The sequence below is a fragment of the Gymnogyps californianus genome, chromosome 6, assembly GCF_018139145.2.
Source record: "Gymnogyps californianus isolate 813 chromosome 6, ASM1813914v2, whole genome shotgun sequence".
NCBI classification, from domain to species: Eukaryota; Metazoa; Chordata; class Aves; order Accipitriformes; family Cathartidae; genus Gymnogyps; species Gymnogyps californianus.
Window position 1 is genome coordinate 6500267 of NC_059476.1, and position 27224 is coordinate 6527490.

The 27224-nt window shown below is 39.0% G+C and overlaps 1 protein-coding gene across 1 annotated transcript in view; it reads right to left on the bottom strand.

The window, feature by feature from the left end:
* Nucleotides 1-226: 226 nt before the first annotated feature.
* The window catches only part of PLPP4 (phospholipid phosphatase 4), a 66102-nt gene continuing 39104 nt past the window's right edge, over nt 227-27224 (bottom strand). The window contains exons 6-7 of the mRNA XM_050899182.1: nt 7779-7949; nt 227-491 (exon numbers count right to left, since the gene is read on the bottom strand). Of these exons, the coding sequence (XP_050755139.1) occupies nt 292-491; nt 7779-7949 (371 nt within the window). The 3' untranslated portion in view covers nt 227-291. The remainder of the gene's footprint in view (nt 492-7778; nt 7950-27224) is intronic.

Consider the following 27224-nt stretch of genomic DNA (forward strand, 5'->3'; position numbering starts at 1 on the left):
ACCATTCTTCACATGGGATTGTTTTTATTAACGTTCTTTCCCTTTCCCTCAAGTAGTCTATCTGTTTGCAGTAGACTGAAAACAGATAATTCAGCAAGCCAATATGAATTGAAAATTTAACTTTAAAAGTATGATGATATTATGGCATTAAAAATAAAATATTTAATTTCTCTTTATAAAAAGGAAAGAAACAAAAGAAAAAACTTCTTTACAGTAAGAAACACCGTGTTAAGAGACCAGTTTGGAGGAAACGTGAGAAGGCTAAAAGTTCATTCTGCACATTTCTTAAAGTCATACGGGACCTTCAGTTATTCCCTCTAGAGGCAGGCCAGTAGCGTTATCTGCTGTAGGTCTCTCTTCTTTCTTCACAGAGTTCTGATCTAGCAGGCTGACGTAAGATTTATGACAAGCTGTATTACCCAAGGGAGGGTAGTGTTGTCTGTAGCAAATATAAGCAAAAATGAGGCCAATGATCCCTCCAACGAAAGCATCTAGATAAGAAAAGCAACAAAACCAGAAGCATGTTACTATGGAAAGGTCAGCCAGTAGTGACAACTGTAAATAAAAGACAATTGGTTGATCTGGAAGTGTTTAACCCAGAAAATGTGAACTTCAAATTTTCATAAAGAATTTGGAGCCGAATACCACAATCACGTAGGACACATAAAATCAGTATTTTGTTGGGGACATCTCCAACATTTTGAATACCCAAAATATAGATGGTTGGCTATGTTTCAGGAGATGAACAAGGGGAATAGAACGGCCTCCATGGGGCATTAAACATTCATGATGTTCCAGCTCACCGTTGACCAACATTTGTGGGTAGGCAACCCATGTATCTTCTTCCAGTTTGCCATGATTTACAATGACCACCACCAGGTTTTCTATTTATGAACAATACAGCTGAACTTTGCTGTTTACAGCACCCAGAGCATTCCTGCTGGTAGGTGCACCTCAAACGATTGCACTGACTACAGTCTGCTCCTTGTCTCTGCCCAAGTACCCCCAGGAAAGACGGCAGCTAAAGCGCCAGATCTACTCTTGACTGTTTTGTATTGTGGAAGGCATTCTCCAATGCAGACAGGGAGCAGGTAGGATATAAGATGGAAAATTATCTTCCTTCAGGAAGTGGGCCACTGTAACTAGAACAATTCATTTCACTTGCAGCTCCTGAAAGGCCCCTGAGAAAGACAGCTGTCAAAAACAATTTCAAGCTGGGTGAATTCTTTCTAAAAGCACCTGAAAGGTCAAAGACTAAGCATGCCTATTAACTGATTTAACACCTTTTGAATATCTTTCCTTGATGCTCTTTACTATCCCATACTCCTACCAGAAAATAAAATAAGATAAAATAAGGCCATTGTATTTGCAGCTCTCACACACGGGCAATTTTAAATTTTCTGTGGGAACAGCATAGCACCTGACGGGTAAGAGGATTCGTTCTGTTGTCAGGTTCTCCCTGCCTCTTACTAATATGCTCGCCCGATCTTGTGTTTCATTTTCAAGCAACCAGAGCAAAATTTCACTGAAAATACACACTGACTTTAAAAGCCTCAGATTTGAACACAAACAATAATGAAAGTGAGGCAAAAGGCACTGGCTAGAATATGACTTGATACCATATTTTATTTTAACAAGACTTACTAAGCACCATATCATCTGTGTATACCTTTGTTTCCATCTTTTACTTTCAGTTACAAAGAAACCACAGTGTAATAAAAATAGTGAATCATTGAGTTTAATGACAAAGAAGGGTAAATCAATACAAATTATTTTTGTCTAAAACACTTAAACACAGATTAAATGCCGTAGTTTGTCAGTCTAGTAGATATTAGAACAAAGGGCATGTAGTTTAATTTTTAGTGGGTAATAAATGGCTTGTAATCATCGGAGGAGTGAGATTCTGAAGAGCCTTTTAACAGGAATAGCTAGGGCAAGAAAACCTGAAAAATTTAATATTGAGATGGGTAAATTTAAGAAATGTGATTATAAGTCACAGTTGTCTGTTGAGGAAGAGGACTAGACTGAATGACCTAGGAGATCCCTTCTAAGCCTATGTTCTCTTCTTACATGCAGAAGGATGTAACAAACCTATCACAAACAAATGTAATAGAGACTCAAGTGAGATTTTTAAAAGGTGATTGTGTATACACAGTATTTGCAAACAGACAGAAGCTTCTCCTACCCATACTGGATTTTGTACCACTCAGACTGTCCCTATCAAACTGTCATGGTACAAAAGGTACCAAGGGCAAGAATTTTCACTAGGGTATACTATTACAGCATCAATCAACCTGTAAAAAATCTAGTTATCATGACAAGACTCATTTTCTATAAACCTGCGTTGGTTGCAATTCTCAGGTTACCCTCCTTTAACTGTGGTTGATTGAATACTGTTCCAGCTGCTTTTTTATTTTGCTTAACAATGAGGTCAAGCCTATGATTACTAGTTTTAATTATGGATAAACACCAGATTTCTGCCAGTCCTCTATAAGTTCCCCGGTATTTCAAGACTTGCTGAAAACTTGCCTAGGCAATTTCTTTCAAAACAGTTAGACGCTAATTATGCAACTCCGGGCCTCAGTTTGGGCACCACAGTAATACAAATTCACTACATGATTTATGCCAAAGATTTCTAGCTTACTGACCTTGACTGGGGGTAATGAGCAAACACACAGGCAGCTATTTTGATTTCTGTATTTGAAGACAACAATTCTGTGTTTTTTGAGCTCATGGTAGCCACAGCTTCCTTTTTTTTTTCTTTGCCCATAAAGGTAAAAGAATATTCTTTCAGTCTCAGTATTTATCTTTACTTTTTCTCATACAAAATTTCCACTTATTTAATGATTAAATTAACATTTTCAGAGTTAGAAGCCTATACAGAGATCTAGGGACTTAAAAGCAGTCAATACATTCAGGATTCATAATAAAATATCCTAATATTCACCAGTACCAACACTAAGATCTTGAATACTACATTCTCCAGCCAAACTGAAGAGAGCTCATAAAGTACTCATAATATTAATGTTCTGAGCCCACTCAATGGCTTTTTAATGTAAGGATACGCCACTCTATCTTTCACCTACAGTATGCTAAGTCTTGGACATCATATTGATGGTCCTTGTTCATTCCCCACAGCTTAGTTAAGACTCTATCACAAAGACAGAGTAAGTAATTTTAACCACTGTCATGGTTTAACCCCAGCCAGCAACCAAGCACCACGCAGCTGCTCACCCCTCCCTGCTCCCAGTGGGATGGGGAGGAGGATCGGGAAAAACAGTAAAACTCGTGGGTTGAGATAACAGCAGTTTAATAACGAAAGTAAAATAAAATATAATACTAAAATAATAATAAAAATATTATTATAATAATAATTGTAATGAAAAGGAATATAACAAAAAAAGAGAGAGAAATAAAACCCAAGCAAAGACAAGTGATGCACAATGCAGTTGCTCACCACCCGCTGACCGATGCCCAAGCAGCGATCCGCCCCTCCCGGCCAACTGCCCCCAGTTTATATACTGGGCATGACGTTCCATGGTATGGAATACCCCTTTGGCTAGTTCAGGTCAGCTGCCCCGGCCGTGCTCCCTCCCAGCTCCTTGCACCCCTGCTTGCTGGCAGAGCATGGGAAGCTGAAAAGTCCTTGGCTTAGGATAAGCGCTACTTAGCAACAACTAAAACCTCAGAGTGTTATCAACATTATTCTCGCACTAAATCCAAAACACAGCCCTGTACCAGCTACTAAGAAGAAAAGTAACTCTATCCCAGCTGAAACCAGGACACAGACAAAAGCATATGTCACCTGCAGGATAATGTCTGCCAGCATTGTTCTTAGCTTGGGAAGAGCTGAGTCTTCAGCTCCACCTCCTTAAACTTCAAAGACAAAAATATGAGCAGCTGTAATGGACACAGTCACAACCCCTTGGGTGTAGTTTTCTTCTCTCATATATAAAATACACCATAACAATCTGCCTTATAGCACATGTTTCAGTACATAAATAATTCTTACTCTTGGCACGAGATAGTACTCACTGTACACATGCGTTCAAAACTTGAGAGTAAACCTGTACGCTCCCATTCACATTCATTCACACTCTTCTCTCTCTCTTTAATGGAAAGTTCAAACCAGCCAAGTGTCACACATTGAGCATGAGATTCGTAACTGCCGTCTGTCCCACCTGCCAGCCTGGCGAGGCATGCACCTCACGTTCAGCAGCTTTGTGCTGGAGGCTCTCTCCGACTCCAAGTGTCGGTGAGCAAAGAAGAGTAATGAGCCCTGTAACAAGACAAGGCATCTCCATGAAACCAGGGAACTCCTTAAAGAACATGTCAAGGCTAATGGCTGGTGATTAAGCAGCTATGAGAGAACAGGATGCTGCACAAATACAAAAAACAGAGCAAGAAAAAGCATGGATGAGTCTTGCTCTGGTATGCTGACTGCTCTATGAGATAAGAAAGTGCTCGGCGGGACAGAGATAAGCTGTACTTAATTGAAACTATGTAGGGGAACCAACAGAATGATATATCTTTATACTGGGTTTGTGTGGAAAGGTTTTGGTAGCCAGGGGGCTACAGGGGTGGTTTCTGTGAGAAGTTGCCAGAAGCTTCCCCTATGTCTGACAGAGCCAATGCCAGCCGGCTCCAAGACAGACCCGCTGCTGGCCAAGGCCGAGCCCATCAGCGATGGTGGTAGTGCCTCTGGGATAACAGATTTAAGAAGGGGGAAAAAAACTACACAACGGCAGCCGGAGAGAGGAGTGAGAATATGTGAGAAGAACAGCTCTGCAGACACCAAGGTCAGTGAAGAAGGAGGGGGAGGAGGTGCTCCAGGCACCGGAGCAGAGATTCCCCTGCAGCCCGTGGGGAAGACCATGGTGAGGCAGGCTGTCCCCCTGCAGCCCATGGAGGTCCACGGTGGAGCAGATATCCACCTGCAGCCCATGGAGGACCCCACACCAGAGCAGGGGGATGCCCGAAGAAGGCTGTGACCCCGTGGGAAGCCCACGCTGGAGCAGGCTCCTGGCAGGACCTGTGGCCCCGTGGAGAGAGGAGCCCAGGCTGGAGCAGGTTTGCTGGCAGGGCTTGTGACCCCGCAGGGGACCCAGGCTGGAGCAGTCTGCTCCTGAAGGACTGCACCCCGTGGAAGGGACCCATGCTGGAGCAGTTCGTGAAGAACTGTAGCCCATGGGAAGGACTCAATGTTGGAGAAGTTCGTGGAGGACTGTCTCCCGTGGGAGGGACCCCACGCTGGAGCAGGGGAAGAGTGTGAGGAGTCCTCCCCCTGAGGAGGAAGGAACGGCAGAAACAACATGTGATGAACTGACCCAAACCCCCATTCCCTGTCCCCCTGTGCTGCTGGGGGGAGGAGGGAGAGAAACTCGGGACTACAGTTGAGCCCAGGAAGAAGGGAGGGGTGGGGGAAAGGTCCTTTTAAGATTTGGTTTTATTTCTCATTACCCTGCTCTAATTTGACTGGTAATAAATTAAATTAATTTCCCCAAGCTGAGTCTGTTTTGCCCATGATGGTAATTGGTGAGTGATCTCTCCCTGTCCTTATCTCGACCCACGAGCCTTTCATTATATTTTCTCACCCCTGTCCAGCTGAGGAGGGGGAGTGACAGAGTGGCTTTGGTGGGCACCTGGCATCCAGCCAGGGTCAGCCCATCACAGTCTTAGAAAATAGTTAAACAATATGTAACCAGTATGAACCAGATAATTGAAAGGAACACTCAGGACCTTGAGGGGAGTATAATTTGCAAGGCCAGCAGTACTGTACCAGCACTACCACACAAAGCCAAGACAACCTACATAACAGTATCAGAAATACCAAGTCTGGTATTTCTGATAGGAGTATGGGGACAAATAGGGAAAAAGTAATTACAGGCTGGTTTACTTAGTACGAGATGTGAGTGAAGAAAGACAGGTACAAAGGCAGTGAAAAAGAGGGTCAAGAAATAGTAAAAGAAATAATAGATGGTACAATTTTCTGACAGTGAAAGTGTACATGCTGACAGACAGTAGTAAGTCAACCTGTGGACACTGGAGGGAAGCCATGTGGACAACCTACCAGACTGTCCACCAGGTCCCTGTCCGAAAGACTCAGCGTGGGAGGGTAAGGCATGATATAATTCTAACTTAATAGAATGAAGTCATAGAATTGTAACTTAGTAATACAAGTGTGTAATTAATAAATAGCATAGCCTTCTACAGCAGTTACATCTCACACCTGAATTTTAAAGGACTCTGAGACAACAGTCTTCCTGTGACAGATGCAGCCGGTCTGACTGGTGTTGCACTCCAGAAGTGCCTACCGTGAGGGAAGAGAGGATGCTGTGGCATAGCCCTGAAGCTATGAAGGTCAGTGCTAGTTAACTCAACCTCACTAAGAAACCTCCTGAAAGGTATCTGCTCTAGGTACCTTGTATTATAACAATGCCTCATTTACATGAGAATGCTCACATAATATGAAGATCCAAAGTTTCCACTAGAAACAATAAGAAATAAATGAAAAAGAGATTAGGATTAAGCACCTTCAGACTGTTGATGCTTCACTTAAGAATATTCCCTGTTGTTCATTATATGTAGACACTTAAGGATGCAGGTTCATCCAAGAGCAGACATTTTATACAACTCACCCACATATCAAATGCTGCTGTTATGAGTCTTAAGAGCCATCTCCCATTCTGTCAATAACTGTCATTCCCTCACAAAGGTAAGATTTAAGATTGTGTGGCATGTTTCCTTAGCTTTGTGGATGTACTTTACGATCAGGAAAGACACTGCGTGCTGCTTCAATGACCTACTCATCATATTGAATACATTCAGCACTTATTTGCAGTTACAATTTAATGAATATTCATTGGTACCACATGTATGGTACCATACTGAATCCATCACGCTAACATCTAGTCAGTATAACAAAATAGCAACCCCGACATATCTGCAACCCAAAACTATGGAAAATCATTTTTAATAGAATGTAACAAGAAGATGAAATATTTCTCTTCCTTAAGTAGGACTTGACTTGGGAAAGTGTGGAATTGTCACCTTGGGGGCAATTACAACCTTGGCCAAAAAAACTAAAAGAACAGAAAACATCAAACTTTGCAGCAAGGTTTTCAGTGTGGGCAGAATCTGTTACAACCTATGCTATGTAGCTTGGCGTGCAACGTTTCTATACTTCTCAAGGAGGAGCCATGAACCCACCTCATGCCCAATATACTTTGATTTGAATGAAAAACAGTGTATTACATCGTGTACGTCAAATGACCAGAATGTGGACAAATGACTGAGTGCATCTTTGCAACGACTCGCTACACACAGATGCTTCAGTCTAGTCTAATGCACATGCAACCACATATTAGCAATCACTCACATACCCAACAGGTACCTAGCAGGTACCTGGAAAAGCAGTAGGCAAGGACTGGGCCACACGACAGAGCTGCTCTGATGGGCCAGATCCAGCCTACAGCTGGATCCATCCAAGACACCTATGGCACTGATGTACATTTGTAAAAAATGATGGTGTAAAAAACCCACTGATGTAGATTTGTATATCAATATGATGATGTACATTGTCTACATAAAAATATAGCATGATAAAGGGCCCCTGCAGTATTTTCGGACATTGAAACCCTCAGCATCAATCCAGGTGCAAGGAAAATCTATAGCATACTATCGTGTTTTAACTCATGTGATTTAATGAAAAAAAAAAAAATCAAAGAAATACAAGGCTAATTAAAAAAAAGTAGAAAAAAGGTATCTCCATGGCTCACCTTGCCAGTGATGTTTGTAATCACACATACGTGACAGGGCAATCATCATGGCACAGTAGAGTGGGAGAATTGCTGCACAAAGCCGCCAGCTCTTCCCCCGGCCATTTTCCGTGAAGCAGTGTAACTTTCCAGCTAAGTAGAAGGTGGTAAAGCCAAGGCCTGAAAATGCAACTGATAAAGAAAAACACATAATTACACTATTTTGTCATTAACACTGTACGATACTATACCTTGAGATCCTTTAAGATCTGACAGCAGGATCCTTCTACTGCAGAGAATTCTTGGACCTTCTAGGGTGATATTAGGAGCTAAGGTAAGTTGAGAAGACCCATCTGCAAAAAACTGAGGGAGTTTCATAATTTGAATGGTCATTCCTATGTCACCATATAAATGATGCTGTTATAACTTAGTATTTTAAAGGGATGTAGCAAATTGCCTAGGTAGAGAGTCGTTTTGTTTTGTTTGTTTTTTTTTTTTTTAATAAAGCAATCATGATCTTACAAACTTTAAAAAACCACAGTTCTTTGGGGGCTCAATGGGAAAAGGTAGTCTCCCACAAGATCCGTGACGTACGTGTGTTCTCCACAGCAGTGGTGTTACGTAGCAATGCAAGCAGTCAGGGAAGCAAACACTGCAAAGCAAATTGACTTCCTTCTCATAGATACTCAGCTTTCACATAATCTGACGTGTCTGCAAATACTGTGGTACCTTTAGACATTCATCTATCCAACAGCAATTGAATTTTTTTTCTTTAGCAATTTACCTTTACCAATTACATTGGCTGTGGAAAGAATCCCTGATTTTATTTTGCACATTAAATTAAACATTTAGGCAAATTTTTAACTTGAGTCACAAAAGCTCTTTCATGCTTAACCTTCAGCACGTCTTTCCTGATTTTAGACCTATTCTAAAAAGTTAAGGTTCAAAGCAGAAAAGGATTCAGTCAGTTTGTACTGCAATTGAAGTACATTTAAATGAGATTTTTAGGTTCCATTAACCTGTTTCTATAGAACATGCACAACTGGCAGTGACGACAGAACTCAGGCACCAATTTTCTGTACTGAACTTCTTCCCTCTTGCAGTTATTCACCTTCCAGAGAGATACTGGATGGACTTTTTTTTTTTAATATGCGTTTTTAATTTTTTTTAAAAAAACATTTGAACTTTTTTTTTTGCTGTAGGAAAATTAGTGCTGCAGCTGAACAGGTAGCTCTGTGAAACACATCTTCTATTTTCTCCACAAATGTCATACTCTATTTTGCTCCTGACTGCAGAGATCAAAATAGAACATGAGCACATAAACCACAGATAGCAAAATTATAAATATTTATCCAAGCATTTGAAATCCTTTTTCTGACTACCTTTATACTTTTTATCATTGTGATATCTAAGCACCTCTATAAGAGGTAATAGGTCACATTCATAATACGTAATTCTGTTCTGATTCTGCTATCAGTGAATTTAATGGTAAAATCACTATCAGTGCTGGGTCAAACATGCATCTTTTTTCTAATCTCCTGCGAGGGCTTTTCAAATGCCCTTCTCCTCATGTTCCCAAATACTAGATGTGATAATTACTTTGTGTTCTGCTGATAAATCTATGGGATGGTCAATTTTAGCTGACAGTACAATGGAGTGGTTTCATAAGTTTATACTACACAGCTGTTTGAATGCAATTACTGAAGATTTGCATTTCATCTTCAAACACACAAATAAATCACTTCTTTAGACTGGCTGTGGCGGAGCGAGACAGAATGCTGATTAGTCATCAAACCACTATACCAAATATATTGTTTCCTAGAAGCTTTTTCAACCAGTGCTGATTCCGTACTTGTCAGAAGACAGTGGGAGGCAAACTTTAAAATATAACAAACAATCCTGAATAAATAAAAGATTTCTTGCAGACTGGGTTACCTTCTTGTGTACAGACCTTTGAGAGTCATATAAACTGGCTTTGCCTTTCAGACTATCTATTGGACAAGAAGAAATAATTTCTTCTGACATTTCTGCATCATGGTATTCTTGAAATGAATGTATTTGCCTAAGAGTAGCATGCCTTACACAGAAACAGGCTGAGAGACGCATAGTCAGAGCACCAGGCTATAGCCACCATGGAAAAAATAAATCTATGATCCTGACAACATATCTCAGAAAACTGGAATACCCCACCTCCCTTTCCAAACATCCTCTCCAACTCTTAGTACCCAGTGCGGACTGACACACTTAAAACAACAAATAAACATTTCTTCTGCTTTCCAGAGTAGACCTTCTCTTGTGCCTCTCACAGTTGCTAGATTAGTCACTGGAATATGACAAAAGACAACATTGCTCTCTTTTGTGCTCTTCCTGTTGCACTAGATAATTTTTGTGGCATTGTGTTTTGTATCAAAGATCTGCAGCTCTTTATAGTTTTGTTTTGTTTTTTTTTTTGATGGCTAACAACACACATTCACATCAGACATAGGGTTGTCCATTCTGCAGACCTTTGGAACTAGAAACATGTATAAACTTACCTGAGACTGCAAGGACAGGACTCGTCTGCATCATTCCATCTTCCAGTTGAGTAAATGGAGTGAGCAAAACTAAATCTGTCTTGGATATTCAATATCAAGTGCAATCCTGGAATAAATACTTTCAAATACTTCCTCTCAAAAAAATTATTTTTATTTTCATATTTCCATTTTCCATCTCAGGTTATTATTTTTTAGATCTTTAGAAGAAGATGAACTGAAATCTGAAGACAGTATTCCCAGGCAGAAGCATCAAGTGCTTTGCGGCTTTATATTCAGGCAATCTACAATGCCTAGCAATTTAGAGGGCTTAAAGCAATATTGCCCAAACTATAGAGTATGTGTTCAGTTCACATAGACTCGTATTCAGGATTACTAGCATTTGCCAGGCAATTTTACTAGCAATTGTCAGTGTGGTGGACAGCAGCAGCAGATTTAGCTAAATGGGCTTTAGAGTAAACCTTGTGATATTTTAAAAAAATTATTTCCCCAGAATTTGGTTTTTTTCAGGATCTGCCACATTTCCAGAAGGAGGTGCTCATGAATGAATATGGAAGTTCAGCAGGTTCTATACTTGCACTAGACACAAAGGCAGATTTTGCCTTAGATGGTTGATGTGTTCCTCTAAACTAAAGGTCAGGAAGAAAAGAGACTCACAAACACTCCTCCAGGGGAACTTACACCTAACATAAGATGGAAAAGTAATATAATGATGCTCTAGCTTGTGGCTATGAAACTAATATTCTGCAAAGCAGCTTTACATTGCAATATTGTAAGATTGACTTCCCTCATCCTGGAGCGTGCACATCCCGAAAGAGCTGCTTGACCCAATAGTCCCAGCGTGTGCAGAGTCAGCAGCAAAGAACACAGAATTAACACCGAAACGCTCTGGGATGTGGGAGTATCCATTATAAAGGTAACTATATATTCCAAGACAACTCGATTGCTGTGCATTCCATGTAGGCAACTTTGCTTGATGGCTGTATTTTGAAGACGTTGTCAGTCAATAACATTAAGAAAAAGAATTCACTCTTCAAGAAGCCTGGGCCTATAGGTGATATTTACACTGAAGAATTGGTCAATCAGTAAAATATATTTGAGCATTTTTTCTGCACCAGCTTGACTCAATATCTCACTGTATCACAAAGTAAATGCACACACACACATACACACATCACATGCCCTAACATATTACATACTGCCTAACGTTATAATAAAAATTATCATTCTGCATAAGACGACAGATTCCAAAGAGTCAGCAAAGCAAGGTTTCTCATCTACACAAATACTTCTGCTAAGCTGGTTTCTTCCCAGATCATAAGAAATTAATACTCCTGTTATATAAAGAAGGCAAGAGCAAGATAAAATACCAACCAGCCCTCTTTGGAGACATTGACACAAATGAAAATAAGAAAATCAGTCTGATTTAGTTTAAAACAATGTTAACTCAAGATAGATGTTGATGCAAATTCCAGACATAAATATTTAATTGATTTTAAGTGTTGGAAGGGGAGAAAGGAATGAATCAAACACACAGTATAAAGAAATGAGCTATTTTAAACAATTGGTGTAGCTAACTCAAATTAAAGTCCTGGCGCTACAAGTTGCTGAACACAGGAAAACCTCTCCTGAGACAAGCCACACGTTCTGTCAGGGCTTGATAAAACACCGTAGATTTTGTGAACATATTGAAAGACAGAAAATGGAATATTTGCATTGTAGCAGCTCTGAAAGGTCTCGGCTGAGACAAGGTTACCATTATTCTAAGTGCTATGCAAACACACGGAGAGGACACTGTCCCACAAAGCTTAGCAACTAAAGGTGCACAGGCAAAGGAGGCAAGGTGACGTGCAGAGAGTGGAAGGGATTTGCTTAGTCAAGGATGAAACTCGGCTCCTGGAGAGCCAGGGTCTGTGCCCTAGCTCAAGGCTTGTGCTGCCTCACTGTTCTCCCTCTGCCTTCTGAAAGTTGTTATTGAACTGTTCTCTTTAAATAAGGCAGCTATGGTTTCTTAGGAAATTAACAGACATGAAGGGAATTTTGGAAAGAAAAGGGAAAATTTAAGTCTTACAGGAATAGGCGCTATGAGCTAACTTAAAGGGGATAAAAGACTTGAAATTAGAGGAAAACACATTAAGCAATATTTGATTTGTCCCCTTACTGTTTACTTCCATTTCCTGATCTGCTGATAGCATCAGATAATTGGGTTAGGGCCAACCGGGCTATTCAAACACCAGTAAAAATCCTGGATTTGCAAATCTTTATACCTTTCTGAACAGATTTTGAAGGGAGTTGAGATTCATAGTGCATGTTACTCATGTTTTAAGTTTCTTTAAGGGAATCACTGGAATCCACACGTATTGCGTTTTTGCTCTATTTATATGGTTTTATTTCAAACTATTATCTACAAAGACTCTTTACTAATGCATATGTACTCTCCAGATAATATTAATGGTACCTAGATAGTCTCTCAGTCATGAATAAACATTAGTTTGTGAAAAATTAAATCAGTTTCCATTCCTTTTTATACCTGTTCTAGCTGTTTTGCTTTTTCATAATGTAGACCTACCGGTTATGTAGACCTGCCAGTCAAAGATGTCTAACTGATTTTGTTTGCAACATGGCTATAAACTATTCAGACAGTGTACTGCAAGTTCTGTCATACGATCCAAGTCAGCAGGGTGGTAGAGCACAAGCAAGTTGTCTCTCCCTGCTCATCAAAATGAATTCCCTATTCCCACTCTCAGAATGAGACTTTTGAATACCGGTTACACACAGGATCGATCAACTTGAAGTCGGTCCAGTTCACAAAGTGTACTGGGTTTTTTCTCTGCAGATAACACTGCCTATTTTGCTTGCTGAATAAGGACTGTTCAAAAGTTCACAGAGTTGGCAGCCAGAACGGACCAGCTGATCTTTTCATCTGACCTCCTATATATCACACCATTAAGTATGATCCAGTTAGCACCAGAATGTGAGTTTGTATGAAGTATAATTTTCAGAGAAATAATATGAAGATAGAGGCGGCGAATTATCTCAGATGCAAGAGGACTTGTAACACCAACCACCTGGTGAAGATCTTACTGACAAAACTATGATCAAATTGTAAACTAACATCATCATGAACCATCTTCATCTGAGGATCTGATTCAGTAAAACACTTACAATAGAAAGAGAAATATAAACTCTGCTATGTATGCAAAAAATCCGTAAGGCTCTCCAACAGCCTTCCTACAAGAAGTGCTGCTCCCGCTTCACAATAATCAAGTACATGCAGGATTGATCCAAACACTTTTACAAGCACCTATTGAGGCAGAAGGGAAAGGAAGTATCTGAGTATGTTTATTTACTGTTACAGCAATGACAGGAGCAAAATACTTCATAGAAAAAAACCAAAAACCTGGCATGCCTTCTGCCCGAGGAGTTCATGTACTAAGCCCTCATCCTGCAATTGGATCAAAGGGTGCAGAACCTTGCCACCATGGAAAACCTTGTAGGGGATAACGGCACTCTGTAAAGGTACCAGGTCCAAGCCTTGCAGATGTAATGAATGAGCAACCGGTAGAGGGTAAAAAAATGGAACAGTCAAAAAAACCCCAATTGAATAGGTTTTTAAAACTAACTGGATAGCTGTAGACTTCTGTGAAGACAAGAAAGTGCTGTTTCGACCTTTACATCCTAGTAGTTTAGGAATTAACAACTTAAAAGAGTGCCTTTCACCTTGTTTTGTGTAGGTGGGATATTTGGAACCGCTATTGGAAGGCACATTTTAAAACTATACCACAGTGGTACTTCAAGCATGTCAAAAAACAGCTTTCTCTTGGGCATTATCATTATTGGAACAAATAAAACTGCATTAGACTCAACCTTTCAGTTTGTTTCTATCACATTCTTCAAAAAAACAAAAAGTTCACAGAAGAAATAAGGAGGATGATAGCATCTGGAGACACCGCAGACCCCATCCTGACATCTGATTCTCTCCAGACAGGGGATCTAGGTGAGTTTAAAAACCTATCTGTATGGACCAAACCGATTACCAAGTTGAAATGCATAAAGTGAGAAACTGTGAACAAGAATCTGATCTAAAGCACCCCAACTAAATTATTCATTAAAAATGTAATTGCTTTTGTGGGTGTTTTCTGGAAATTAAACTACCCCATGAGGATCTTCAGCTTCTCAAGTTTTAATGGATGCTTTGCTAAGCACACAATACATGTCTTCTTTACACTAAGCAGTTTTTGAGCTGAAGAAAAAATCCTCAACTTATTTAAGTGGCAACAAATTATGAAACTGCAAAACAACCATTCAAATGGCTTACGTAACAATCAGAGAAAATGATCCATCTCTTTGTCTGTAATGCTTTATACCTGCAGTGATTACTGTATATTTTCCAAATGCAAACACATACTATTCATCACTGGAATTGCACAGCAGCCTACTGCAATTTTAGCTAGGGCTACTGGTGAACGTTTTCAGTTTCACACTGTTCAAAGACTGAAATATTTATCTTTGCTGAAGGAAAAAGTATGATACCAAAAGGCTGCATAAATTTTAATGCTGAAATTCAATTCAAAGAGGATTTTATAGAAGTACAATTCCCAGAGAACGTTTTGAGCTTATTATCACAGGCAAAAAAAAATTTTTTTTTTTTCCAAGTGGGACAGTCAATCACTTTCCCTTTGGCTTAGCTTTATTAATTTCTTTTCACAAAGACAGACAGTTCAGCAGAGGCAACATGAAAAGCACATCACAAAATACAAATGTATGCAGGGCCTTGGGAAACAAAAAAGGAGATATTGGAGACAGCGACATGTTAGAACAAAAATAGACCTATATTATCTGAAAAGCAAGTACGTAGAGTATTAGTCATTAGGTTGTTTTTGTAGGACTGTCACTGTGAATTCTTGTGAACCTTTTTTGTTTTTTCTGACATATTTTACTTTCATGCACCTTTCAAGATACCTCATTACACCTGAAATATCTAAAGTGGTCTCAGGGTGCATCTCATCGCTACCAAAAAATGAGAACTAAGTTCTGATTTGTTCAGTTAATGATGCCATTTACAAAAAGTCCTAAAAGTGAACCTGTTCCATTGCCTGCTTTGCCATTTCTGTTGACAGAAACGTTGAACAAATCCCCTTTTCTCTGAGAATACAGTAAAGACAAGCCTAAAAGGGCTCAGATTCTGGAATTACTTTGAAGAGAAGGGGTCAGCACTCATGCACTAATCAAAGCGAGCTTAGCATTAATATAAGCTACAAGAGACTTGTCTTGTAAACTCAGCCCTAATCATACAACTGTATCAGACCAGAAAGACATCTTTCTCTGCAAGGTATTTTTACTCTCTACTTACTGCGAAGATCTCCATGCTTCTCAATTACACTTGGTGAAATTAGGTCCAACTAATGAACTTGCATCAGATTTAAACCTAGGACAGAATGACATCAGGATGTAACTGGTCCTTGAACACACCCATGATGGTGCTGCTCTAGTGTGGTCCCTGGCTAATGCACTCTTCTCCTTACAGGCATCAGGAATACCAAGTGTTGACTGAATTTTTTTTGTTAGATCAGATGTGCATCCCTTTATGAAATAAAGTCCTGATACTATACCTCTAGTTTCTTGAGAAAAAAAATTTAAAACTGAGATAAGAGTTACCAGGTTAATTCAAACAGGTCAGTACTAATTAAACAGCTACTACCCTGTCAATTATCAATAACCAGAGAATAAATTTCTCTTTCTGCTAGACCTTAGCATAAATACAGTATCTAGCCACAAGCTTTAGATCATCAGCTCTCCAACTCTAATACAAATTATTGTCACTGGAGGATTTATGAGGTATCTAACTACAAATAATCCCTGTCAAGAGCAATTTTTTCTTTCCAGTTCAACATTGGAATATACCAAGTCCCACACATTGGATCGGGGTAACGTCTTGCTTCCTGCTTTGCCATACATACGCCATCGGTAGTATCCTTGATAATGGATCACATCCTGCTCAACTACTTGTCCTTCCATTCACCATGCCAGGTATTTGTATCAATCTTTCAGGGATGTGCATTTAATTTAAAAATTTTTTGAAGCGAACTGGCACAAGTATACAGATTAGCATGTAAAATACAGTTAAAAGACATGTTGAAGAGCACCTTGATGGACAGAAACTTTTTACAGTGGAGGATCGGAATGCTTCCGTCAAACACACGACACAGCATGGTAGGCAGTGTTAAGGAGTTTGCTGGATTATACCAGTGTTAGTGCTGCCTGCACATAATTCCCCTAAATACTTCAAAAAGAAACTAGGGAAATACCAAGACCATGTACAGCCAGAGCAGTAAGGGTTATACAGAAGATCTCTGCTTCTCTTTTCATGCTGTAAGACCCAGCAAGAACAGGAAGATGTTATTTATTCCTGCTACAGTGCAAAGTGCAAAGCAATGAAGCCTGGTCTATCCACCATTTGCAAGAGGAACTTATCGTCGGGGGGTTTATGTAAAGAAGAAGAGTTTGGGGGGAAAAAAAGGCAAGCGATCTGAAGCCTTCTTCAACCACACTTTAAGTAGCAAAGTGAACCAGGACACCGAGAGTGGCTGCACAGCAACATTATTGCGTCACTGAATTTAATGCTGCGCTTCAAACTTGTAAGTAACTCTCTTGAGAGAAACTTTTAAATAACTCTCTTGAGAGAATCAGGGACTGCAAAGTGGGTATCTTCATTTCCAATTCAGTCTAGATCCTCTGAAGACAGCAAAAATAAAGTTGCTGTCCATTCTGGAGTACACAGTAGAATTGGGATTAATCTCTTTAATCATGCAGAGAAAAGGAGAAAATACATTACCATATACTACCATTAAAAAAAAAAAAAGTTATGGTGTTAAAAGCTACAGTGTAAAAGACAATGCATAGAACATGTTTGCTAGGTAGGATAAATACCAATGAGGAACCACTGTTTTACACTGACATGATATCATGTATTAAAAACGCACATTTTTTTTAAATTCAGGAAAAATAGAAAGTCTTTTGGAGGTATGCTTGAGACATATACATAATCTGAACCTCAAACAGACTAGCAAGAGTTGATTCATTATTAGAGCTGGAAAACTAAACTTTAAAGAGTTCATCTCAAGCCCCTCATGAATTCAAACAGCCTTTGTTATTGAGTACTGAGAGGTAAATATGTCAGAGAAGAGGTAAAAGCATTAAACACAGCCATTCCTGAGTACACTTGCAGTTTGAATTAAGAAGCCAATAAACCCCACAGGAGAGATTATTTTTTTCCTTGCATATCTAAGAAATCCATTCCTTATTTCCCTGGATTCTTCAAGAGGATGAAATATTTCGGAGAGACACTGCCATACAGCTGTTAATTACGAGATTTATCTTGAAAATAGGGGAGTAGCAGCAATTACTGCCAAAAACCTGTGGCTCGTAGCTCATCTGTTACTTAAAATGTTCACTTTCAACTGAAGGAAATATGATTATCCTCCATGAAATTACTAGCTAAAGATAATTAACAGTTCAAATTTAGATACTCAACTATAATTACATGTACTGCAGTAATATTTTATATAAATTATCACAGGATAGCAAACAATTCTATTGAAATTCAATAATTTCTTCACTCTAAAGCACATAAATCATTTTAATTTTTCAAACAAATGAATGGCTTTTAAAATGTAAAAATATTTTCATTTTTAAAACTGACTAATTTCAATTATTTAGTGAAAAAGGAGAGGAGGAGCTAGCTGTCCTTTCACTCTGAAGACATAATATTTTCCAGTCTCCTTTCTTCTTTTTAGTGACACAGCAAGACACACCACAAATACTACATTCATTTCATTAGTGCTTCATCAAGCAAATATGGTGCAAGCATGAACTGCATAATCAGCTTTGATATCATCAGAGAAGGCAACTCCTGGGGGTAATACAATGGTAATGCACTATACAGTGACAAACAACACTGAGTGGAACAGTTAATTGTGGAGATAAAGAGAAAATAAAATATTAACCAATTAGCCAGTCAACAGCAAAGGTGCTATTTCTTTTAAGAACTGTTGTGGTAGTCCTTACCTGTCTAAGATGACAACTCACACCAAGGAGACTCCTAGTCTGACTGTCAGAGACTTTATAACTGTTTTAAAGAAGGAAAAAAACAAGAGATTTCTCTCTCCTTCCCCAAAACCAAGGAGTGGACTGGACAGAAAACTAATTTAGGAGTAATCTTGAGAACGCTTTCTGCCCAAATAAGCAGAGTTTAGCTAGGAGGAATGGGACACATCCAAACAAATGCAGACACTGGTATGTGAACCAGTTATCAAGACTATAATTGCTAGAGATAAATAGGCATTTCCAAGGTATGCCATATAACATTTTTTGGTAACAGAATCAAGGCCAGACCCATGAATAGGCACATCCAAATTATACTCCTGCTCCTCATATCTAACTCCTACCCATTACCTACCCTACTGCAAGAGGCATTCTCTGGATACAGTGATACTCTCGTTTTCATTCATTTCATTTCCTTGCCATACTAAACAATACCAGAAAGTAATATACTATTCTATTGCTTGATAACATAAATATCTTTTAACTCTTGCCTTTAGACTTTTTTGTTATTTACAGCAACTAGTAGTTCCATTTTTCTAGACAGGATCTTGCTGTGTTCATCCACACAAACTTACTGATTTCAAGCAAGTAATGAAGGAAGACAGCCAGAGCAGGGAAGATGGAGAATAGAATAGAATAGAATAGAATAGAATAGAATAGAATAGAATCTTTTCAGTTGGAAGAGACCTACAATGATCATCTAGTCCAACTGCCTGACCACTTCAGGGCTGACCAAAAGTTAAAGCAAATTATTAAGGGCATTGTCCAAATGCCTCAAACACTGACAGGCTTGGGGCATCAAATACCTCTCTAGGAAGCCTGTTCCAGTGTTTGACGACTCTCTCCATAAAGAAATGCTTCCTAATGTCCAGTGTAAACCTCCCCTGGTGCAGCTTTGAACCATTCCCACACGTCCTATCACTGGCTACCAGAGAGAAGAGATCAGCAAAGATGACATGCTAATACAAGACTAAAATGGCTAATCATATGATAGAGAACTTCTTGCATCACTGAGCACCCCTCACCAGTTCAAATCATATTTAGTCCCAAGTGTCTGTGGAAATGCTATGATATCAAAAAAATCTGGTCAACCATTCTGATTTGTATTTTCTGATTAATTCCCTCAGACTTTTTCCTTCCCCCCTCCTCCCCCGCAAGTGAATTTTTTTGGAGAAGACCTCCTATGCTATTATCCACTGGCAGTTTCACCCATGAGTCCAACCTACATTGCCTTCCAATATGATCAGAAACTTCCAACATAATCATTCTCCAAAAGTTTCTGGTTGTTTAAACAGAATGTAGGAACCCCAGACAGAGAGACTTCTAAAACCACTGTCTTAGTTCAGATTGAAACAAGCAAAAACTAAAAGTCTCAAGAGAAAATCACCAGAGAAATGAGTTGATTGCAACAAAGCAGTATTAGATTTAAAAATATTTTGCATAAACATTTTTTGTGTAGGTTTCATTAGATAAAACACTGACTTCATTATTTGCTCAGTCCTCTGTAGAAAGGAGGAAAAAAAAAAACGTACTTACTTATCTGTAGTAGGTAGTGCTTTCTACGTAGAACTGACAGTAACAGCAAAATCCAAACAAGCTTTCTGCAGATGTTCCGTACTTTTCTCTTTCTGGCATAAATAATATGCTTGATTTCCTGCATTTATCTCATAGCTTTTATCTCACGAGACTTTTAATATCCCCTTGTTTTCAAGAGACCTAAATGAATGTTTTCAGAAATCTTTATGACTGAGATTTCTGCAATTTGATAAATCAGTCAGCCACCTCTAAAGAAAGGTGCCTAGCATTTTAACTTTATAATTCAATTTCAAGGGTTTCATTGATTTATTTTTCTTTTGCTTACAGCAGAATTGTAGTTGATACTCTTTATTGAAATAATTCTGGATTGACTCAGGGTTATTTGCTTTACAAGAACATGTACTTATGTGAGTCAGCTCTATCACTCTTGCCGCTCAAAAGGGTTTTGAGTCAACCAGTAGCTCCTGTAGAGTGGAAAACACACACCCCAACTCATGAAGGTGACCACCTTGTAGACAGATTTAAAGTCCCCATGGAAACAGAATGGTTGATTTTACTTCCAAGTAGCTCTAGTCTAGGCAGAACACTCTTATACATATTCTGGTTTATTCTTATCGTGGGCTCGAAGACCACACCATGATGTGAAACACAGTGCTACAAGAGGGGACTGTCATAACACTGTCTTCAACAGCATATGCCTGATCAGAATGAAAATGCTGCCACAGAAAGTTTTACCCTTCGTCTCTACAGATGTAGAAAATTACCCTATCAAGATTAAGAGCAAGGACTGCTTCTAGCAGTCATTCCTCATCGAAGCTGATCAAAATGTTTCACAGCTGATGGGGCTGGGGGCAAATTCACACACAAATATCAGCTTCTGGTTCTCAAAACAGGAATTCTGACTAGACCTATAGTTCTGTATTTTCCTCTTTGCAGAGGAGGATGAAGGGATATCCTTCACAAGGCCAGGGTTTGACCTCAAATTAAAGTTAGGAGAGAGCAAAGAAACACGTTTATGCAGTGAATACAATGAACGTGCAACCAAGCCATGGTTTTGCTTGGGCTATTTACCTGCTTCTCATATACAGTGCAGTAGCCAAGCTTCTCTTACCTCCCAAGTGTTGCCTAAAACAGCCCACTGTTGAGCTTACCTACCTTAAAGAAAACTCCACACTGAAGGATATATTACTAAGGAAGAGCTAACAAGATATCTGCCTTAGAAACAACTCTACATTTGGTTTGTTCTTACACAGAAATGCTACCCAAAACCATACCGAATGGATTTCGGAGCGTGATGTCAGCGCTATGCTGCAATGTCAATGTCAAGGAATCTCAGTATTTGCCAGTGCTGTAATGAGACTTCTTCCTTAAAGATGGTCAGAAATTGATGTGCCAGCCTCCTCTGTCTGAGTTGAGTTGATAGCCATCCATTTTCAAATTAGTCTTGAGCTTTCTGACCCATTTCGCTCCAGAGAAGAGCTGTCACTGCAGTTCACAGATGAAAATTGATCTTTAGATCTCCAGCGTAACTCAAAGTCCTTTTAACTGAAAAGGTCACTCAGAAGAACAATGGTCTTAGCTTTACATACAGCTAAAGTCTACATTACAACAAAGTCTTCTGCAGGCTGTGAAATCAAGCATATACTTTAACCTTAGCTTACGAATTTTACCTGAAAAGTTAAAGTTAAGCAAGAGAAAAGGGAGAATTAGACTGAAAGGTAATTAAGCTTCTTCTCTATACAGGTGAAAGCAAACTGAACAGCTATAATAACCAAGAAACAGCAATAGCTGCTGGGAAAACTGGTTTATCGAAGCTAAGCTCAGAGATTTACTCATACTTCCAGCTCACTTTTTAACTTCAGCTCTCCAGCACTTGAGGAAGAACCATGTTCACTCACAGAGTCGTTCATTCTATTCCTCATTAATGAGCCAGGATTCAAGACGACTCCATGTTTTTGCTTACTCTCCTCTAAAGTCTCACTCTACTCTTGAGTTCCTTGCATGATCTAGTCTCCAGGTTAGGAAAAGCAAAAATAAATAAAAAGCCACTCCTCCCCCACCTCTTTGGTATCCTATGTGAATCACCAATTACAGTGGACTGCAAGTCAGCAAATCACAGTCCTGAGATCAAGAAAGCAATAGGCTTATCTGGTACAATTTCTGATTTTTTATGCAGTCCTTGCTATTGCTAAATAACATGTTACCATGAAGAATCACATTACTTTCAGCTTTTCTTCAAGAAGGTCTGCTGAATTTTGCTAGATAGCAGAGAGATATAACACCTCATGCTTCAGTTCTTTTAGTCATTTTAATGAAAAAGGCTGGGTGCTGGTGAGAAGCAAGGAGCTCTTACACGGCTTGGAAGCAAGCCTATTGTTTGCAGAGAAACTGATGGAAAGATAAGGACCTTTCCTTTCACCTTAAGATTTGGTATATTCTCAGCCAGATAAGTGGTAAGCATTGACAAAGACAGCACACCTGCATGGCTATATCTTTTCATAAAGAAAATAGGCAGATAAATGGCCACCTTGTTTATCCCAATAAAATGCATTATAGCTGCTTGATAAACTGGCACCTGAGGCAGTTTATACTCAAACTCCTGATGGCTTGTGGAAATTAACTGTTGATCCATCCTAGAAAAAGGGTGGAGCAAAGACCTTCAGCATTCACCTTCTCTATTCTGGATAAGGGAACTATCTCCTGAGTACTGCCTCTAAAGCTGGGTGTACTGCCATTCCTGGACAAGAAGGGATGAGGTTGGTGATGCACATGGTCATTTCCCCTACTGCCACCTGCATTCAATGACAAGCATCAAATGCAAATATCGACAGTAATATTAGCTTCCCAGTAGAGACTGTTCCATTCTGTGAGGAGCCTTACTAAAGAGCAGTGCTAAGAAGTTAACACAGAAACTCCACTTCTGGAAAATATGTCAATGCTGGAGGGAAAGGCATGCATATTCCTAATATCTGCAGGATGTGGGGGCTGACCTTGCTCACAAAGGAAGAAATGTTAATGCAGTGAAAAAAGTCAGCTGAGATTCCTCTCTCCTTATTCGAAGATAGGGCTGGGGGACCTCTGCAGAAGAATTTTTCTTATATGTTCTTAAGCTTGTTACAACAGATTGAGCAATTACTGCTGTCATCCATAATGGAATCTGGCTACTTAAAGTAGGAAATTACTATTCAGGACTGGTCTGAAGATGTAATCTCATTTATTATGCCAGCAGAAAAGGGTAACCACTTTTTTCCTAGTGCTGTTTGTACCTCCTTTTTTAGAGACACTGTTCTTTCTCCCAACAAATAAGCACAGATGACCTCATATCCAGTACTCTTATAATGTGCATATCCTACTTTTAATATAAACAGAATCTACAATGTGTAACATGCTCCACTGGCAATGTTTTCTTAACGCTATATTAAAGTGCACAGTAGGTATTAAGATCCTAATTCCTTGGCCACTGCTCCTATTAACGCTGTTTGCTGATGACTTCTTTGATGTAGTAATGATGACTATTAATAGATTAGAATTCTCCAGGCAATTCAGTTCTGGCATTGATTTTGATCAGAGCAAGGTTATGCCCTATGTTGGAAAAGGATGTTTACCTTGATTTGCGATGAGTTTATACCTGCGAAGGCTCATCCTGAATAACGAAACTGTGAAAAATCAATTCTTCATGATGTTACAACCGGTTACAACCTTGCAAATCGGGCCACTGCACATGTCAGTTACACTAGCAGTGACGTATTACTATCTAGGTCTTATTTGTATAAAAAGTGCGATTTATTAAAAATACACAGTGAAAGGAACTGTTTCTTTGAAAAACATGAATTCCTTATAAAAATGGGGTCAACCAATACATAAAAATTGAGTGTTTACATATTTACCATCTTGTCTATGAAGACTGTGAGGTAAGTGTAAACTGTAGCTTGAAAGGCAGAGAAAATAATTTTCTTCTTCACGTCTAAAAGGCCATTATTCTCTCAAACATATCAAGACACCTTCATTCATTAAGGAGGTAATTAAAAAACATATAACAGTCGCTGTTATTGTCCCCACAACCAAATACTCTGATTACACGCTTCAATTCAGATTTCTGATTAAATTCTCTGATTTCTTCAGCTGTATTCAACAGTAATTTGAATCTACAACTTTCTTTCAGCCAATATAATACAAAGAAGAAAAAAAACCAAACCCAAAACCAAAAACACACACAAGAAGTAAGAGCTCTTGTACAGCACTATGTTAACATTCACTCTGGAAGCTGTACAAATCAAATTGAGATGTTACCACAAAATAATTTCTTCAAACCTTGATTTTTCCTTGCAAAAAGGAACCTCTGGAATCAATAAACATTTCTATTAAAAAAAAAAAAAATCAATGGCACAATTTAGCCAAAAGTCAACTTTTCAAACTAATTTAAGTAACTAAATTGCAGCTGCAAAAATAAAATCACATAAGTATTTTATTTATTTTGCTGCTAGTACAGCACTTTTATACAGAAAATGTTATTTTTTTAATTGATTTTATTCCCATGAATCTATCCAATCCAACATGAAATTGTAAGTTTAATTATCTCTGCAGCCACTGTGTTATTCAATTGACTAATTTTTTTCAAGTTTGTTTTTTCAGTCAGTTGATGTGAAATCCACCAGCATCAACTGGGGTCTTTCTATCTGGGCTCAATAGCCAACATGAATCTCCTGAAGTTCAACACAGGGAAGTGTAAAGTCCTGTACTGGGGGCAGTAAAGCCAGACTCTTCTCAGCAGTAGCCAGTAAAAGAAGAGACGATGGGCACAAATTGAAGCACAGGAAATTGCATTTAAACGTAAGGAACAACAGAGGGTGGTCAAACATTGGAACAGGTTTCCCTATGAGAAAGGTTGTGGAATCTCCATATTCAGTTACGTGCAAAACTCAACTGGACACTGTCCTGAGGAACCTGCTCTCACTGACTCTGCTTTGAGCAGCGGGTTGGGACTTGATGATTTCCAGAAGCACCTTCAACCTAACAATTCTGTGAATCAAACTATAAGCTGATACAAACCAGACTAGCAAGCGATTATTCATTTATTCATAGCAGACACATCAATTTCAAGATGCATATGTGGGTATTCATGACAATCATGGGCTCAATCTGCCACTGACTACCAATACTAAGTAGTACAGGCTCCAAGGAGGTTAAATTAAACTCTCACCAAGCCATTCTTTTTTCCTTCAGCACAAAGGTATCAAAACCAGTTTCATGCAACTTCCTCAAATTTATGACAGCAATCCCTTAGCTGAAAAATATACCTTAAATAGTTCTGAACAATTCAGAAACAACACATTTAAAAATAGTCACTAAATAAAGCTGAGGCCAAAACTCTGGCAATTGCAATCTGCTTGCAAATATTTTGAGTAGAATAGGAGCCTGAAGGGAGTTACAGCATGATGAATTAATCACTTCCTCTAAGAAAGCAAACAGGGTCAACAATTTGGCATTTCATTCACACAGGATTTTTGGTGTTTCTAAATAAAATGTGTTGTGTTACTATTATTTACCCATACTTGCTTGTACAAGGACTTCATTACTACATTACTACTTATATGTCAGCATATAAGATATCTGACTGTCTAGGATTTTTTTTTTTAACCTAAACAAACTATTTTACTGAAGAATATTTGAAGCAAGTCTGTATTGCTGAGTTGCTACTTTTTTCTAAGAAAGCTTCAGGAGATAATCCATTCAGAAATCATTTACATGGCAAGCAGATCAGAATACAATACTATGGGTTTTGCAGCTGTTGCAAAGCTATATTTACATCAGAATGCTCTACTGCTTGTTGAGCTGAGATATGAAATAGGTCTCTGGACATACCCTTTCTCTGTACACGATCTGGCTTTGGACATTCCTTTAGCAGTTTAATAATAATAAAAAATTAATATTTTCTTATGACTACCCAATAAACAGTCAACAAATGTGAAAGAGAAGGCAGGTTATGACAGTAAGAGCCCCACACTCTCTATGCTATGCTCCCCTCAACCCTCTCTACCATCACAGTTCACAACATTCACAACCAGACACGAAGACAAGACCGTTCTGTGGCTGGATGCAGTACAGAGATATTTCCGACTGCCAGCTCAGTGGTGTCTACTTCCTTTATTTATCTACTTACTGCTCTGGTAAGTAACATATGAACATAAGCAAGCACTTAAGGTCAGATCTAATCAGGAAGTTGACCTGGTTTTGGCAACGGGTCAAGACTCACTCATTAAACTATATTAACATAAAAACATAATACTTTTGCAGCACTTTTTTGTTTGCTGTTGGTGGCCTGTCCTCATTTGTACAGATGAATTCTGGGTCAAAGACTCAGTTAAAAAGCCATGGGTCAGGTCTTTCTCCCTCTGATTTAGAGCTCTGTACCCAAAATTTGGTATCACCAACTTGGGAAGATGATCTGGATTCATATTTTAAGCCAAAATCTTCACAGCTAAAAGCTTAGGGAAATTAATTTTAGACAGCAATTGGAACAAGACTTGGATTTCTATGAATTTGTGATCCTTCAAAGGATCTTACATAAAATTATTTTTCGGCAGCAGTAATTAAACTATTTGTAACTGACAGTCTCTTTTGTTAAATCAATCAGAAAAAATAAAACTCTACCAGATACTGAGGCCAGCCTTTCAAAGATTTCAGACCTAAGGAATGGAAATCTGCTTTAGTTCATTTGCTCCACTTCTAAAATTGCTAAATTTTAAATGCATCCTGAAATTAATTTCCTTGCTTTGCATTACAGAGTGCCTTACGGGATTTTTCAGAAGACTAGAGCATATATTGTGATAGCATCTATTTTACAGGGCATCTATTTGTCTTCAGACACTTGTTCTTCATAGCACATTCCACAAGTGATACTATCTGACAGTAACCTCACATCTAAGCTTACCCTTACACAGGCAACTTACAGCATGTACAATTACAACACGCACTGATGATCACTCTATATCACTTGCCAAGAAATGTATAAACAGGCTTTAAAAGAGAATATCAGTGATGCTCTGACAGCTCCTAAAGCATCATCCTGGTCCTTGTATTAGCTGGCAGTCAGGCCTCTTTGCACCAGTCCCCATGAACAATATAAGAACCAAGGGAGACTGTAACTTCTCACCTACTGCTGCTCATTCCAGCACACCACGCATCCCTCCCTCCTTTTCCTCGTCGTATCTAGTTCTACCATGTAATTCTTTCAGATATGATCAGATGTTTTCCAATGTTTTCGATACCTGGAGAGTTCCACAGTGCAGTAGCCCAA